Source organism: Hemibagrus wyckioides, linkage group LG08, assembly GCF_019097595.1.
Source record: "Hemibagrus wyckioides isolate EC202008001 linkage group LG08, SWU_Hwy_1.0, whole genome shotgun sequence".
Lineage (NCBI taxonomy): Eukaryota > Metazoa > Chordata > Actinopteri > Siluriformes > Bagridae > Hemibagrus > Hemibagrus wyckioides.
The window spans coordinates 20,279,604-20,297,260 of record NC_080717.1 but is presented as its reverse complement, the minus strand read 5'-3'; the positions used below and the strand labels follow the sequence as shown (position 1 = coordinate 20,297,260).

Here is a 17,657-nt window from a genome sequence, read left to right as displayed (position 1 = left end):
ATATTTATAACAGTTTTAAATTGAGACTAAAATGATGTGGAAAAAGTAAAACGTCATATGATTAGTAAAAGTGACCAATCAGTGACACATCTCTTTTTACACTCCCACCTGCAATATGTAGCTCCTGACATTTTTTGTTTCTTTTTAAATATTAAATATTGTGATAAATATTTTTGGAGTTGGATATCTTGGGTTGAAAAATCAGTAGAAATGGCCTGAGATGGCTGTCTGTCACATACATGACATATGTATCAGGCCCAGAAGATCCAGAGAAACAAGTCTATCAAATATATATTAGGTTGGTGTGAGTATTAAATACAGCAGGCCTGTGCTACGCTGCAATGAATTACATCTTCGCAGGTAAATATATCTTGAATACAGCCTGGACCTTTATAGCACAACACTCACTGCACAGCATATTGCACATCTGCATCATTATCATACTGTTCTGCCATCACTGTGTATTCATATTTCATGTATTATGTTTGAATATTTTCTATATAATTTGCATTTCCTACATGTAAAGGTAAATACTATTTTCTTTATTTTTTGTATTGTTATGACTGTTGAAGAAGCTTAAAATGATCTTCCACTGGAACAAGCTTGAAATATCATAAAACTGACTTTAACTCTTTTTTACCAGAGGCTGGAAAATGGAAATTGTGCCTGTTTTGGTTGTGCCCATACTCAGCATTGAATTTCTTTGTCATGTCACACTCCACAGTGGTGGTTAATGACTCGTATGAGAGTAGACACTCAGTGATATAAAAAATTGTAGTTTTCCATAAGTATTTCTGTTTATACCTAGCCTACTAGGGGCAATATGTTTATAGAAAGTTTCCTAAAAAACACAGTTTTTTTTTTTCACGCAAATCAGAGAGAAAGAGAGAGAGACTTTATTGTCATTGTCAATACAATGAAATTTGTTTGCTAGCTCTCAGAGACCAGCAGCAAGAGAAAATCTAAAAATTACACAACAGAAGATAAATGCTTTAAAAATATAAATACATTTTTCTGTCTTCGAAGTAAAAGCTGATATCAAACCCATTAACACTCTCTGGGATGCCCCAAGTGAGTGTTCATAAGCACCTAAAATTTGAAGTTGTTATCTTCAACCAATAAAATTCTGCGTAAAGTTGTCCCAACAGAGTGGAAAAATGTCTCTCACACTGAAATCCTGACTCATTTTAAATCAGACTCGCTGTGATAATATGATTCATTTGTTTATACTGAATGAAAAGGTCTGATGAGTCCGTTTCTGGAAGGCCAGTGTCCTGGTAAAAAGGGTTAAGTAGGTTTACTAATCAAATAATTGGCTTGTTGTAATCCTATAAGAGGAAATGCGAGCTAAATCAAGATATGTAGTAAGATGTTATTTTTTTGCAGTATGTAATGAACATGCATTACTAAGCAGTGAATACAAAGCTAAAAGGTGAATGTTAACCTGTAGTTCACTGCCACTTGGACTGTTAACAGATGGTGTATGTTGGTGTGTGTGTTGCAGGAGGAGGAGGCAGGTGAAGGGCGCTTCAGCTTTGCAGCCTATGGCATGGGCCCCGCGTGTCTGCAGGCTAAAGACGGCATGGCCATCAAGGGCAACAACAATGCGCCTGCCTCCAGCATGCCACCTGAGAAGAGCGTGGAGGAGATGCGCAAGCTCTTCATCAGCCGCGCCAAGCGTATCGACACGGTGTCGCGGGTCGCCTTCCCACTCGTCTTCCTCATTTTTAACATTTTCTACTGGATCATTTACAAGATCATCCGCAGCGAGGATATTCACAAGCAGTAAATATAAAGGGTGAGATCCGAGCTGAAAAAGCTGCCGCTGTCGCTGCCCATCGCCCCTCCCCACCCCCCGCCTCAACCCCGTGCCCACTTCCTCTCCTCAGCACTCACTTGCTTTCAGTGCCGAGTCGTTGGCAGAGGTATTTCTCGATATTCGTTTTCTTTCTTCTGTCCTTTTTCCTCCCTGTTCTCCTGAATAATCTGGACCTGTGCAATAGCAATGCAGTAAAATGCATGATATATGAATGTGGCAATATATTTACTAAAAAATAAAAAAAAATTAAAAATAAAAATGGCAACATAAATATTAGACTTTCACAGATACGTCAGAGAACCTCTTGAGCAAACTCTGAAATTCAAGGGGCTGTTGCTCTTGTGAGACTTTTCTTTTTTCTTTTTTTTTTTGCAACTTGGAGACATGCTGCATTATGGGAATATGAAGGAGATTACACGCAGCTCTGTAATATATCAAGTGTTTAAAAACAACAACGAGAGAGAGAGAGAGAGAGAGAGAGAGAGCTAACTGGGAAAACGGAAAGGTTTTAAAAGAACGCCATGCGGATGGTTCGGTGCTTCCATAAATAAGTAATGCAAGAGGCGCTGGAATATATCTATATCTATGTCTAGATTTGCTTCAATATATGTATTGCAAGCACTTGTCAATGCCCAGAAAAAACAGGATGTCATGATGATGAAGTCCTGATGTCATGATGTCACTTTACCAGTGGAAGCTTGACGAGTGACCGTCAGAAATATATTGTTTATACCAGCTGTGGTCAGTGTGAATTTTTTGTCCAGATTACATCATTTACTCATGTGCCAAGTGAACAGCATGTTGCTGTACCATTTTCCTCAGCTTTTGTGAACAACGAGAAAAGAAAAAGAAAAAAAAAAGAACTTTGGGCTATAAACCTTTATTGCTTTATTTATTCAGACAACAGACATTTACAAGCTATGTATTATGACATGACTGGAACAAGAGGAAAACGTATGAGAAGTGTTTTATCTCTCAGCTCCATCGGTTTGCATTTTCACAGCATAGACGTCATGAAAAAAGAAAAAAGAAAAAAAAAACAAGTGATCATTTTCTTCCCTGTAACAGCATCGTGTTGTTTTCTGCATCGCCATCAGCTCCAGCAGAAAGTGTTATTTTTATAAGCAGCCAGTGCCGCCATACACTTAAATATAACTATCTAACAACCAAATGTGTATTACTGTGACTTTTAAATCAAAGTATGTATTGTGCAGCAGAGTTAATAATTTGCAATGTATTTAAAGGATGATTTTGGTTACAACATGCTTCCATGGATTACATCCTCATCTGGCTTCTCTATGCAATATGAATATATGCAATTATTTGCTTTTTTTGTTAATTTCCTCAAGTGTCCTAGGGTCTTGTTGTGTCTTTATTTATTTATTTATTTATTTATTTATTTATTTATTTATTTACTCAGTCATTCATTCTCAAAGAAGCACTCAGTCCACTATGCATGACAAAGCTACCTTCTTTACACATCATGCACATTGTTTGGTTTTTTTGTCCCCCCCCTCCCTATTTTCCCAATTTTGCTAATGTTTTATTTTCTTGAAAGAAATGAAGAAATGCAAGGTCCTGGAGGCGGTGTGAATTATGATTCATTACCATTCATGAGATTGGTGCAGTGTTGCGCTCCACTCCTGATTCTGTTTATCCACTTGATTTGTTTTCTTGGCCAAAGAGTAATCTCCTTAAAGCGTCGCCACTGCCTTTCAGCTGTGCAAGCGAGTACCTGATGTAAAGGGTTTACCTTTTTATCTGAAATAATACACATCATTTTATCACTGGTCAATATGTTGTTTATCCCTTGAGGTAATTTGGTTAGATCTAGTCCAAAAAAAAAAAAAAAAATTGCAACATTGGATTATATGATATTTATTTTTTGCAGCATTGCCCGGGGAAAACGTGAGCGAATTAATAAGAGATGTAATTACCACATAAGGCCCGTATTTATTTATTTATTCATTCATTCGTTTGAGTAGATTTCAAATATGGGTTCATACATCTGAAATGAGAAATGAATGTACATTAGAATTGCATTAGAGGGGGATTAGCATGGTGTGTCAGACTGCAGTCATCACAGAACTTCGCGCTTTGACACTTTTCTCGCTCCAGGACAGATGATTCAGCTTGTGCAAGGCCTGAAAATTGTGTGCCGCACAGAATCATGACAGAGGAAATGGGGAAAAATCCCAAACCGTGTTGTTTTGTGCTCCTCCACTGAGCCACTCTCTCATGTTAAATTCATAGGAAATCTCATTTATTTATTCGATTTTTTTTATGAATGAAAGTCCTGCAGAAAGGTACAAGTACTGACCTCCCTCTCTCTCTCTTTCTCTCTCTCTCTCTCTCTCTCTCTCTCTCTTTATGTATTCTAACCGCTCAAAACCACGAGTTGACTCGTGCAAATTCTGACCCACTTTTAATCATTAATAGCCGTCTTTGTGTTCAGTCAGTTACAGACTCTGTAGCACATGCAGCCATGCAGCTACTCAACTGATCAGCGATTCATTCTCACTAGGATTCAATGGATTTTATTTCTGATTCGCAGCTTTTAAGTTAAGAATCATAACCATTTCCTTTCTTCATGTCGACCTGCATTGAGACGATCCTCTCATACAGTAGTTGTGTATTGTACAATTTACATTTTGGCTTCATCCATTTCTCTCAGCTGTGTAATCAAATCAAATCCAACATCTTCCACAATGTTTTAACTCGTGCCAACATTTGTAAAACTGACGCTTAGCTAAATGTTGCTGTTTCCCCAAACGCCCTTGATGATAAACGCTGCTTCAAAGCCACTTATCGTACTCACGCTGCTGTTTTGTCCTTTGTGTGTAAGACTGCATTCACACTCGGATCCTCTCCTTTAACTGCAAGCTGCGGTACTAGAGACTGGACGTTCACAGAGGACTCGTAGCGATTTGGAAATGAGGAACAGTGCAATGTGAAACATCTGCTATGTGCAACCGAGCCTTTACGAGGCGAAACTATCGTGCAAATATTCGATTCAAAATTTGCATTGGTTCTTTAAAATGGTCAGATTATGAGGCATGATATGATTCGTTTTATGATTTCTTCTTTTCTATTGGTACCTTTTTATTGCTCTTTAAGGGTGATCACTGAGAGTGACGTTAGGCATGAGCGTTTCTTGTGAACACAAAGCCGTGGAGAAGGTTATGGATTCTTTTCTTTGTTTTCCTTTTTTTTTTGCATAAGCTTGTATGGCCTTAATCTATATTTCTCACTTTTTGTTGTACTTGCGTATATCATGTATTGGCACAAAGTGCATCTCTTCATTTTTGCTATTTATCATAATTAAAGTGTGCAATTCCCTTTTAAGCAGTAAAAAAGAAAGCAAATATGTTCTTTTTTTTTATTTATAAATCTGAAACATAGAATATTTTGCATGAATATAAATAATGGCAGATATTTTTGGCTTGTACAGAAATGTGAGCAATTTGAAGAAAAAAACGGAATGTACCATTTCTGCTGTATCTGTATATAATTAAATATTTATTGAAATATGTCATTATGCTAAAGCTAATTCTACTATTAAAGGTTTTCTGAACAAAGTCTCTGAACTGGTTTTCTTTTTAAGATTGTGGCCATTTGGACAGTTGACTTGTGTTAATGAACTCGAAGAGCTTGGAAGATCTAAATCAAAAGCGTTCACTTCTTTGTATTTGTTCGGAAACGGATTTACCCTGAGGATGTTGTGTGTTTTTGTAAGACTAAATTGATGATACAGGTGTTTGTTTGTTCTATTACCAATGCACCCAAAGCAACTATCAATAAATAATGTTGATGTTATTATGCTATTTTCGAGGATAAACACGAGTACCGATCATTTCATTATGAATGACCATTATAATTGAGGACGGAGCGACAGGATGTACATGGTAAATTCTGTGTGATCTGGCATTATTAGGCTGTCTCAGTTTGTTCACGCTGCTCTATAACTAACAATTCGTTCTGCTTTAGTGCTTGATATAAATATGTTTCACATTTGCATAGTGGTTCATGATTGGAAAATATCAGTGTAGTGAATACCGATGTGCAGCTAAATGAATCTTAACCTCCAATCATTTTTTTCTACAAACAATGCTGATTTGTGTTACTGTGAAAGTTTATGAAATGTCAAATAAATACAGAAAGTCAAAGAATGATTAGTCTCTTGCTAGCCACACAGATTGGATATATTAAATATAAAAGTGATCTGTTTGTAAATCACAGGGACCAGGACGAATTACAGAAGTGGATTGTGAAGAATGAAGGCAAAAGTTTGTAACACCTGACCGTTATGTTCATATGTGCTTGTTGACCATCCCATTCCATCCCTCTGCTCTTATAATAACCTCCACTCTTCTGGGAAGGCTTTCCACTAGATTACGGTGTGTGTTCATTCAGGCAAAAGAGCATTAGGGAGGTCAGACACTGAATTGTGGTGTTCAAGTTCATCCCAAAGGTGTTCAGTGGGATTGAGATCAGGGCTCTTTGCAGGAAACTTCCACTCAGGCTTCATGGAGCTTGCTTTGGGACACTGTTATGCTAGAACATGTTTGGGCATCTTAGTTCCAGAGAAGAGAAACTGTAATGCTACAGCATACAAAGACTTTCTATACAATTTTGTGCTTCCGGCTTTATGGCATCAGTTTGGGGAAACTGCATGGGTCTGAAGGTTGGGTATCCACAAATATTTTTTCCATGTAGTGTAGCACCTGAACATCTTAATATCTGAAACCCCTGCTACATGGTGTTATTTAAAACTCTACTACACTGCTGTTAGAAATTCACAGTGGCTGATGGTTATTTCCCCTAAGAGCCCGTCTCAAGAGTTTTATTCCCCCTATACCAACAGTGCTGACACAGAAAACCTAATTACACAATAAACACAAAGCAACAAGGTGCAAATATAGACATCTGCAATTTAAAGTACAATGTTTATATGGTAATGCGAGCTCCAAAGTGCACAGTGCAAGTACACAGATACAACACAGTGGTATAATGGAAGTTATTCATTATTTATAAGGGACACTGCCTGTGGGAAGGGACACTGCTAAGTGACATGATGTCTTGGTTTTATTTAGCTGCTCTGAACCATTTTCCAGAGAGAAGTCACTCAAAGAGGTGATGGGCAGGATGCGAAGGGTCTGCCATGATATTCTCTGAGCATTTCTGTAATCTGGAAGCGTGCAGTTGTCTGATGAATGGCAGGCATTGCCCGATTATCTTTTCTGAAGAGCCGATGATACACTGCATTTTTCTCTTGGCTTGAGCAGAAGCAGCACCAACCAGACAAATTTGGAGGATGACAAGATGAGCTCAGTGATAGCTGTGTAGAACTGGACCAGTAGTGCAAGAGGGAGATTGGATTTCTTTAGCTGCTACAGAAAAAATAGCCTTTTGCTGAGCCTTTTTATGATGCTGGTGGTGTTTTCATCCCACTTGAGATGATAGTGCTCAGGTATTTGAATGACTTTCAATGAAGCACTTAACACAGTTTTGGGCACGAAGAGGTTGTGTTTTTTTCTTCTTCATGAAATCAATAATTCTCTGTTTTGTTTTGTTTCTGCCTGCACCAGGTTACCAGCTGTTTATATACGGTCAGATATGTAGTCTTTGAGAGTGGTGTTGTCCGCAGCCATGAAGAGCATGACTAATGGATCCTTGAGGTGCAGTCTTTGGTGTCTAGGGAGAAGAATGGGCAGGAATGAATTGCACCAGTGCTGAGGGTTATTGTGCCTGACATGCAATTTCCAATCCACACATCCTGCTGTCTGTCTGTCAAGTACTCTATGATCCAATAGCAGATGGAGTTTGGCAGACTGAGCTGTGAGCTCTTGTCCTGCAGCATGTCCAGCAGCTCTAGAACGATCGTATTAAAGGCTAAGCGGAAGTAAACAAACAAGATTCTCGTGTAGGTGCCAGCTGTGTCGAGATGCCTAAGGCCTAAATTTGATGCACCTTTAACGGAAATGTTGGCTCTCTAAGCAGTTTGAAGCTGACTTTATTCGTCACATAGACATTACAATAGAGGGAAATTAATTTCTTCACACATCCCAGCTTAGGAGGTTGGGGTCCGAGATCAGGGTCAGCCTTGATACAGCAGTCCTGGAGCACATAGGATTAAGGGCCTTGCTCAAAAATGGCAGCTTGGTAGTTTTAGGACTTGAACACCTGTCCTTCAGTAACCCAGAGGCTTAAATGTTTGAACCACCACTTCCCCCAGGAACTGTAGGGACTCAAGGAAGTACTTTGTGGTGTTTTCAAAATGTCATAGAACAAATTGCTCGATCTTCATTTCCATAGACGTTAGAGTGACTGGCCTGTAGTCGTACAGGTCAGAGATCTTAAGCTTCTTTAGAACCAGGTTGATGATGGCGGTCTCAAAGCAAGCTGGATCAAAGTACAGCTCCAAAGACTCACTAAAATTGTCTGAACACTTTGCACACTGAAGGAACATGGACTATGGAAATGAGATCTTGGCCTGTGACTTTTCAGATATAAAGAATGAGACATCTTATTTTTTTAATCGATTTAGAGTTACATTTAATATTAAATGTCAGTGAAACAAGTTCTCTCTCATCACTTACATTAGAACAGAAATAAAGTCATTCTTGAACACTTTCCAATTTAACGACAGAAAAAAAATGCAGCTTGTCATGATACTGGGAAACAGCAGTTTATAAGGTCCTCCATCCTGACGTCTGTTCTCATGTCGGAAAACTAAAAAAAAACCCAATTTACTTCTAATTTACAAAGTGCTGATGCTTGACAGTCCTTCCATAAATGTTAAATATCTCCTTACAGAGATCTTCTTAATAATAATGACTATATATCAGAGCTTTGTTAAATACAGTAAAATTCTTTTTCCTGTTGAATAAAAGTCTGCTAGTCTTCATTTTATGGAGCATCTGCACTGTGAATTAGATGTTGCCACAGAACCGGCTGTACTGGACAGGACATTGTCAGAGGTGCTGTAATAAAAAAATAAATCACTGACCAATCAGATGTGAGAATTCAACCCCCAGAACTGTGGAATAAACATATTAAATTTCATTGCTTAAGACAGCATGATTCTTAACGTAAACACACAGAACATAAGGGATTATTAAACGTCTTTATTAAAGTCACTTCTTGTACCCTTGGAGATGGAAACAATCTGTATTTTTAGGTTGCGTGTCAGAGGTCTTAAAGGTTATAAATTTACTCTAAATCTTTACTTGAAAATATACTGAAGCCTTTTAATATCTAGTCTCTAAGCAAAAGGGAATGCACAGTTGCATAATGTATCTCATGTTACAGGCTTTTATTAGGGCCATCCATCTGTTCTGTGGGTCAGTGCCAGCTGAGGAGGACATCTTGAGCTCATGTGGGTCATGGGGTGAGGACTCCAGCATGTGCATGTGATGGAGGAAAGCAGTGGTCTTTCTAAATACTAATTTCATACCACCTACTGACACACATTCACCTCACACTGTTGCAGGGTTCTACACAGCAGCCATCTACACTTAATCCAATTACTCAGGTGCTACATATGGCTACATTTTTTTTTGTTGCCGGAATGAAAGGGAGCAAAGATTCCAGTACTGCTGGTTATAATATTGTGCCATGTAAAAAAAAAAGAAAAAAAAAAAAAAGAAAGCATTTCAAAGCATTTTGGAGAAGACGTGCTAGAATTTATATATTTTCAGGGTCTACTGCCCTATTTAGTAAAGGACCAGAAAACATTTATTTATAGAAATAATTTTGAAATCAAGTTAAGGTTCCTGCCAAATTGTTAACCATTTAATATGAGATTATTCTTAACCAGTCATTAAAAAACCTGCAGCAGCAAAGTTGGGTTCCAAAGACTCTAATAAGCAGCATGAAGGGGTCAGAAAAGTAAAATTTCAATAAATTAAGTATTGTGTTGGCAGTGGTTCAAATTAGCCATTTTCACACCACAATTAAAGAACCACTAAAAACCTTCGATGAAAATTCAAAATTTTGTGCAGCATGTGTTTCGCATTTCTGAATAACACAAACCCCAACTTGCCCTGTTATGCCACAGAGTGGGAGCAGAAAATTGCAAATTCAGTTGGAGGAGCAAACTGATTCGACATGTGAACCAGGACACTCATGAACAAGCCAGCTCTGCCAGTTTGGTGTTTTGCCTTGGGGAGCTGCAGGAAGGGGCAAATTAACTTTTCCTCTGAAATGGAGCAGTTTCCAACAACCAAGCTGCACTTTAAGATTACAGTGTGAAAAATTCTGAGCAGTGCATTGCAGAACACACAGGGCTCAAAAGAGTACATCAAGTTTATTCTGTTCTCTCATCAGCAGAGTTGTTAAAATATGTAATTCTTGATGAAGTGCAACAGTAGAAGGCAAACAGGATTCTTTACATGCTAGTCACTCAGACACAACCATGATTTGACTTGGCGACAATTCCAAATAAAACCATATTTGCACTTTGACCTGACAAGCGGGTGCTAGCAATACACAGGATTGCCCGAGCAGTAAAAACACGTTCCTTTAAGAAACAGGGAGAGAACGTTAAAACAAAACGCTGGGTTTTTCCTTTTCCACAATTCAAGTAGTTTGTTTGTCTACAACAAATTCGAGTTCAAACTCAAATACAAGAGGAGTCCAGATAAAGGGGATATGCCACTCTGCAGCTCAGGAGCAGCATGGCAAACAGGATGAGGAAAGCTGTTACTCAGGGTGACTTGCATCAGCAGTGACTTGAGATGAGAGCTGCTTCACTGGCGTGGTCCTGTATAACGCCCCTCGCTGGAGCCTGCACCACGCCCGGCACCAAAACTTGGTTTCTGAGCCATGCCACCTCGAGGAGGCGGGCCTCTCGGCCCTCCTATCCTGTCCCGCGGTCCTCCCGGGCCTCTGGGACGGATGTGCCGTTCTCCTTCACGTGCTGAACGCGTTTTCTTTTCCTCCACATTCAGACGAACATCTCCTCGGAGCTTAATGGGCTACAAACACACAAGATGACAAATATTGACATGACCTCATACAATGATAACCATCCAGAATACAAAGTAACTCATTCCAATGCTCAGACATACCCGATTGCTCAGGATCTTCTGTACAGGCTCAGAGTCATCAAAAACCACAAATCCAAAGTTGGGCAGCTTGCCACCACTGTTGATCCTCAACTCCAGGACTGTTCCATACTCTGAAATCATGCAAACACACTTAAGTCACCAAATTAAAACACAGAAGCTTGTGTGGCATCATGCATGTAAACTGTATCATCCCCCACAGGATAGCAGACTTACGTTCAAAGAACTCTTTCAGCTCAGCCCTGTCCACATCATGCGGCACGTTTCCTACAAAGAGCTGCTGGCTGTCAGGATACCGGACCACCCGCCTCACCTCAGGCTCTCCACTTTCTCCTTCCCGTGCTATAAACACACAAATGCAGTTTTGGAGACCAAGCTGTGATTAACATTACATTATTTCTGTCACATGCAAAATTGCTTCTGGTCAATTCATATTTTAATGCTTTGCATTATAAAAACTTAATTTGGTGGGAAGAGATGCAATTTTATTTAGTGAGGGCAGAGAAAGGGTGCTGCACTTGGTTAAGCTTGTTGAAGGAGGTTTCAAATCATGGCAGAAAAAAAAAGCCATTTACTCATGAAGACTGGTTCTTATGTAATTACTTTAAAATGACCTAATTACTTCTGGCAAAGGCAAAGCCTTGAGCAGCAGACAGCATTCATCAGCTATGAATGAACAATGCATTTCAAAGGATTCACAGAGTGCATTTAGGTTTACACATTATGCCTATAGGGTAGTAAATACCTCCTGGCCTTGGAGCTCTCTGTGCTGGGAGGGGTCCTGGTCTTTGTTCACGTGGTCTCTGGTCTCTCTGAGGTCTCTGTACAGTGGTCTGGGGTTCTGGTTTTACTTCGACTCTGGGCTGCTGTAACAAGATGCAATCAATATACACCCAAAGGCACAACCAAAAAAGAAACTACACAGCAGGCTGTGTTAATATTTTTGACTATGCATAAAATCTGTTTAGCTTAAAACAGAACTGCTATTACAGGAAAGGTTCACCCTGAAAAACATTTATAAATTTGTAACATTTTATAAATTTGATTTATTTCTAGTAATACTATGTATACGCTAGCACAGTGTTCAATACAAGAATTTTCAACTCAAAAAGCTTAAAAACTAACAGGCTAGAGATGAAGCAAGGGTTCAATCCCACTGCCACCACAGCATTAGGTAAAGTGAAAAAAGGAGTAACGTAGATTTTAAAAAAATTTTTAGTTTAAAATTAACAAGGTAAAATTCAGTACACAGAAAGAATACATCTTAGAGTTAATTAGTAATTTGAATAAAAAGACTACGTTATTATAGTTTTTCCTTTGTCAAGGAGTGAACCCAGCATCCTGTCAAAAGAACAGACTACTACTGAATTAAAACAAGCAGCTGTTTATGACGGCACACCTGATTTGCTGGAGCTTTGACTACATGAGGGGGGATTCCTGAAGCTGGCACCACGCCTCCCTGGGGGAGATTCTTACTGGTGACTAAAGCCCATGAGAAAGGCTGATGGAGGGGAAAAGAGAAAGATGTGTCTTAAAGCCCACATTCTAAACTTGTACTATATTTTAAATCATTTGTTCAGCAAATCTTATGAACCATTACTGGAAGTAATCAAAAAAAAATTAGAAGTTGCTAAATTTGTCCAAGTAATCATACATTAGCTTCCTGAGAGCTTACAACCCCCTATGCGGAGGCTATGAAACTGGAAGTGACACATACCCGGTTTTCATCTGGTATGGTGGCTGCAGACTCAGCAGGGGTAGGTGAAGGAGGAGCTCTTGGACTTTTCTCCACAGCAAGGGGCTCAGCCTGGCTTGCTGAGTCCTGTTTCAGCTCCACAGCAGCTGCCTCGGGCTCCAGCTCAGGCTCAGGTTCAGGCTGGGGCTCTGGGGTTACAGAGGCCTCCTCCTGAGGAGCCTCTGGTTCCACACTGAAATGACACACCCTTAATGTTACACTTTATTCTCTTGTGATAAATGATTGATGGCCACACTGCACACTAAACTGTTAATTTTTAACATCTTTAAAGCCGTTTAACTTTGATGCAATTCAGTAAATAGATTTTTTCAGAATTATACTGTAAAAACCCAAACTAGTTACTTTAAAATTTATGAGAAATAAAAATTTACCAAGTAACTGATTGATCATGATTTCAATACCAAGCAAAATTAACCTGGCATTCACAGCTTCCTACCACAGACGAAAATGCAACCTTGTGCACACTCAGTACCAACAGTCCAAGTCCCATAACGAAACAAATGATTAGAGAAACCACACCTTATTGCACCATGTGGATAAATGTTGCTGTGTGCAACTGTGTCTATGCATTATATACAGTATACATAAAAACCTGATAATTGCAACAGCCACACTTATCCTTGGGGACAAATACAGCTATCTATAGCCAATTCTGGCCATCATTTTTAACTACTGTGTTCGTGACAAGACTTCTTTCCCACTGAGTGGACAAAAATAGAAAATGGGACATTACCAAGGACTCTGTTCATAAAACGCAGCCGTTTCTTCCTGCTGCACCTCAGGCGAGTTCACCCTCTCCTCCAGCTCCTCCACTTCCTCCTCAGACTCTGGAAAAGTAAGAGATGAATGATGCCATCTGCAATGCACAGAGACTGCCTGCATGAAAGCCCCTTAATATAACATGCAAGTGGCTCACCCTCAGGAGGTTCAGAGTCCGAGTCCCCAAAGACTTCATCCTGATAGCGGAAGATGTCATTGTGTACGTAGAACTTGTTTGCAACAGTGCCCTGAATCAAGAGGATATTTGGTATAAGTGGAAGTGTAGCTGACATGATAAAGATCATAAAATGAGCAGATGAAAGCAAACCACAAAAACCTCCACAGTACTGGCTGCCGACAAAAATTAACTTTCAGTTTAGATTTTAAATCTATAGTTTAACGATTATGGCGAGTTTCATTTATAAGGACTCCATTGATGCAAGGTGTTATGATACTAATAGCTTTAAAATGCTGGATGCTGTACCTCTGGGGCCAACACAAAGGTCTGCATGAACTTCCTCATGGGCTGCATGTTGTTGGACAGCTCTCCCATCACCTGCACTACGACCCCCTCATTCAGAGTGGCATGCGCATCAACATGCCTAATTTTGGTGTGGCAGTCATTGAAGCTCAGAGCCATCACCTTTTTGTGGATTTCCTATGCAGAACAAAAAACAATTTAGAAAGCAGCACACTATAAGGGAACACAAACGGAGGAGGTTAAAAAGGAGTCGGCATACATACCGACTGGCCGTAGACAGCTTCTACAGGTTTGCCATTGTTGTCCAAACCACCATGCACATAGGAAGAATTCTTGCCATAAAACCTGTAAATGTAAAAAATATGGCACAGTTAAACTTCAATATCACTTTGCTACTACAATCAGCTATATTCAAAGTAGTTTAATTTCACCAGGAATCTTATGGAAAACATTCTTTCAGGAACATTTAGCCAACAGGATATCAACATCAATTCTGCACCGGTTTTATAGTCATTTCTTACAGACATGAAAGAATTAAAATCATGGTGTATAGAAATCACTTTTGCAGAGCTCTTGTCCTTTCCTTGAGGGGAAAAAAAAACCAATTCTGACTTTTTATTTGACTTTCCTGGCTTCTTGTTTAGGTGGACCTGAGGTCTTTCATGGGTCAAAAAAATGCAGAGAAAAAGGGATCGTATAATGAGAAGTGATTTATTTTATACCACATGACCTCAAATCTGAAGCACAGTGAGTCTACAGAAGGAAGAGAGAAACATCTTTACATTTTAAAGTGATCCAACCACATGGATGTAAAGAGATGGAACAGATTCACCCAGATGTTTAAAACTGCACACTGAATACCAGTTTTGAGACAAATGACTAAATGTGCAAGGAATGAGCTGAGTGAGTCAAAGTTACATGTGCCGTCTTGTCAAAAAAAAATTGCCAGTAGCACGTTACACTACACGTGATAGACTGTCATATCAAACTAATTCTTATAATAATTTGAAATTATATAATTATTTAACCAACTATTAGTTCTGGTTTTCTAACTTTGTAGAAGACACTGCACACTTACGACCCTAACCATGATTTTCTTTTAAAAAAAGTTTTTTTTTTTTAAATCAAGACCTTATGTAACCTATTGTCACTCAAATCAGTAACTCAATGCAGATGAGCTCCTGAACAGCTGCTAGTTCTGCTAGTGTAGTGCAAAAATTTAATATCCAAACATAACTGTGGTCTAATTTCACCAAGAATCTAGGACATTAACATTTCTCTGAGATATTACAGATATGGTGACATAGGATTTTAATAACAACTCTATATATAATGACAAACACTATACAGTGTAAATAATTTGCAGTTGTGAACATCTTTTAAAAAAAAAAACCCTAATTATGAAGCAGTACATTTGTAAATTGTTTAATTTTGGCTAAATGATCCAATTTCCCCTCATTGTGTCGGTTTCACCACTCGTACATTTTGACCTCAGTATCATGATGACTGCAACAAACAATTCAAGCATCATGAGATTTCCGGCATTTAGATGACGTTCTTAACCAGAACGCCTTACAATTCCTCTCTTTTTTTTTTATACAACTGAGCAATTGAGGGTTAAGGGCCTTGCTCAGGGGGCCAGCAGTGGCAACTTGGTCGACCTGGGATTCAAACTCACAAACTTCTGATCAGTAGCCCAAAAAGCTACCCCCCCCCCAAAAAAAAAATTCTTGTATAAATCACAAACCCCTGCAAGAATCTATTGTGAAAGAAAACGAGACATTTTTCATATTTACCTGTGCAGGTAGTCAGGAGCCTGGTTCAGAAGGGTGTAATACTGTCGGACAAACTCTCGCCCGACAAGCTGGGCACTTGGCTTCTCCATCACCATTTCTTTGGTCAGCTGGTTTGAACTGAAACAGAAAGGCTTGAAATCACACCTGCTGGCAAAAAACCCCCCAGGGCCATCTGCCCCATTACAAATACAAGTAAATCCTTTGTAAGCCAAGATGGAGGCGCATGGCATGCTCTTCTCTAAGAGCAACCCCACGTCTCCATCAAACCTGTGTTGTCGACCTTCTGTAAAGGTTTGTAACCAGGGCAACGCCAGACTCATTCAGTGGTTATAGTATAGCGGTTAGATAACGCGTTACCGTTGGGACACACGGCTTGCTTGCCAGGCCCTGTGCGAGTCGGCCATGGGGCAGGATGCCTCGTTACCAGCGTTTAGCCTGGCATTGTTAGAACGCAAGGCTGAGAATCATGATCTACCTACGAGATCCTCATCATTAAGATAAAATATATATATAAATATCCGGTTGATAGCGCCACATAGATTGGATACGGGTATTTTTTTTTAAAGCACGTGCTCTCCATTATTCTAGATTAGACTCAATGGCTAATTAGCTTGGCGCTGCGTCGGATATCGAACACCGCAAATGCAAAGTACGTCATGCTCGATATCCGCGCGTGACACGATAAAAAATAAAAGTAAATTAAGAAAAAGCGACAAACACCGACCTGGCGATTAACTTTACACGGATATGCTACAGCTAATTTCGCTCTACCCGGATATGTGAATGCGGCGCTGCTTCAGTACAATGGTGTAGCTTAGCTTAGCCGTTCTCACGCACCAAACAGCACTTCCGATGTAGTGAAATTTTATCAGACTAACTAAAAAAAAAAACACACACACCGATATCGAACAGGGGAAAAAAAAAGACTAATTAACATCGAGTCAGAACCGAGTATGATCAGTATTAGCATCGAAGCTAATTAGCCTGGTAACATTATACGGCTAGCTAACCCACACTCTCTTGTCGCTAAGACGCAATGTTAGCCAACACGGCTAACTAACCAACACGCTGCGTTGGTCTCAAATATTTTTCCCGCCTACAAACAAAACCCCACAGATTTAATTTACTTAAATTCTCTACCCCTATTTACACTACTCACCAGTAGTAAGATGTTATAATTTTTTTTAGAAGAAATCTGGAGTGAGTTGAATGAAATCACCTCCGCGCCGGGTGGAGTAAGAATGGCAGCGCGTGCTTAGCCGGTTTCAAATTGGCAGTAACTGCATGCACGCGCTGTAGTGGGACGCAATTAATGCAAACCAATAGACAGCCAGGACAGGAATGATTCAACCAATCACTGAGCCAGATATCGAAACGTACCGAGAATTAACCAATCGTATCCACCTTCTTCATTTCCAGCACCCTATTACATTCACTTTAGGGCGTGGTATAATCCGCAAGCAAGGTTGTTAGCAGTGTGCTCTTCAGGTGGTGCTCAAAGACGACGCGAGAAGGACGTAGTTAGTGTATCCGGTCATATAATCTAGGTCTGAAATGTGTTACATTAATAAATTGAATGAGGAACAAATGAAAATGGATACACTATATACTACTGTTTTACAATATTACAATTATGCGGAAAATCACCATGTTCCAGCGAATAGGAGAAAAGCAACTTATGATGATTGGGATTTTATATTCAGATTAATCGTACTTTCAACTTTTTTTTTAATTCAACATATTATAAAGACTATAAAATAAAGAGCGATGCTATATCAACAATTATGTTATATAAATAATCAACAATAAAGAGGAGTTACTGTTACCACCTGGTAGTTTATTATTTTTTTCTGTAACAGCATGCACTATTAATGAAAATTTCTGTTCATTAAAGAATGAACAATCTATGGTACATTGTATGTAATCTTATTTTCTATTATCACTTACAATATTACAGGTATATACATATCAATAACTC

At 39.2% G+C, this 17,657-nt stretch overlaps 2 protein-coding genes across 6 annotated transcripts in view; one reads left to right on the top strand and one right to left on the bottom strand.

Annotated features, from left to right (window-relative positions):
- Window positions 1-2,772, top strand: part of glra1 (glycine receptor, alpha 1) — a 47,887-nt gene extending 45,115 nt beyond the window's left edge. For both annotated transcript variants that reach the window (XM_058396155.1, XM_058396154.1), the window contains one exon: window positions 1,505-2,772. In XM_058396155.1, the coding sequence (XP_058252138.1) occupies window positions 1,505-1,789 (285 nt within the window). In that variant the 3' untranslated portion in view covers window positions 1,790-2,772. The remainder of the gene's footprint in view (window positions 1-1,504) is intronic.
- A 6,159-nt stretch (window positions 2,773-8,931) lies between these two features.
- On the bottom strand, window positions 8,932-16,993 carry g3bp1 (GTPase activating protein (SH3 domain) binding protein 1). Of its 4 annotated transcripts, none has more exons than XM_058397388.1 (12): window positions 16,839-16,993; window positions 15,680-15,796; window positions 14,147-14,228; window positions 13,887-14,060; window positions 13,560-13,650; window positions 13,377-13,470; window positions 12,605-12,815; window positions 12,287-12,388; window positions 11,633-11,753; window positions 11,104-11,229; window positions 10,891-11,000; window positions 8,932-10,797 (listed from the first exon to the last, which is right to left on the bottom strand). In XM_058397388.1, the coding sequence occupies exons 2-12, from the start codon at window positions 15,772-15,774 to the stop codon at window positions 10,570-10,572; spliced, it is 1,434 nt and encodes a 477-aa protein (XP_058253371.1). In that variant the 5' UTR covers window positions 15,775-15,796; window positions 16,839-16,993; the 3' UTR covers window positions 8,932-10,569. The 4 variants fall into 4 exon arrangements, with proteins under 4 accessions (XP_058253371.1, XP_058253372.1, XP_058253373.1 ...); XM_058397389.1 differs by having other exon boundaries at window positions 11,633-11,750; XM_058397390.1 differs by lacking the exon at window positions 12,287-12,388.
- Between the last annotated feature and the right edge of the window lie 664 nt (window positions 16,994-17,657).

Coding starts and splice junctions, on each gene's coding strand:
- g3bp1 (XM_058397388.1), bottom strand. CDS start 15,774: ATGGTGATGGAGAAGCCAAGTGCCCAGCTTGTCGGGCGAGAGTTTGTC. Junction 11,230..11,632: donor GAGAGCTCCAAGGCCAGGAG/GTATTTACTACC, acceptor GTGTGTTTATAG/CACGGGAAGGAGAAAGTGGA. Junction 10,798..10,890: donor AGAAGATCCTGAGCAATCGG/GTATGTCTGAGC, acceptor GTGTGTTTGTAG/CCCATTAAGCTCCGAGGAGA.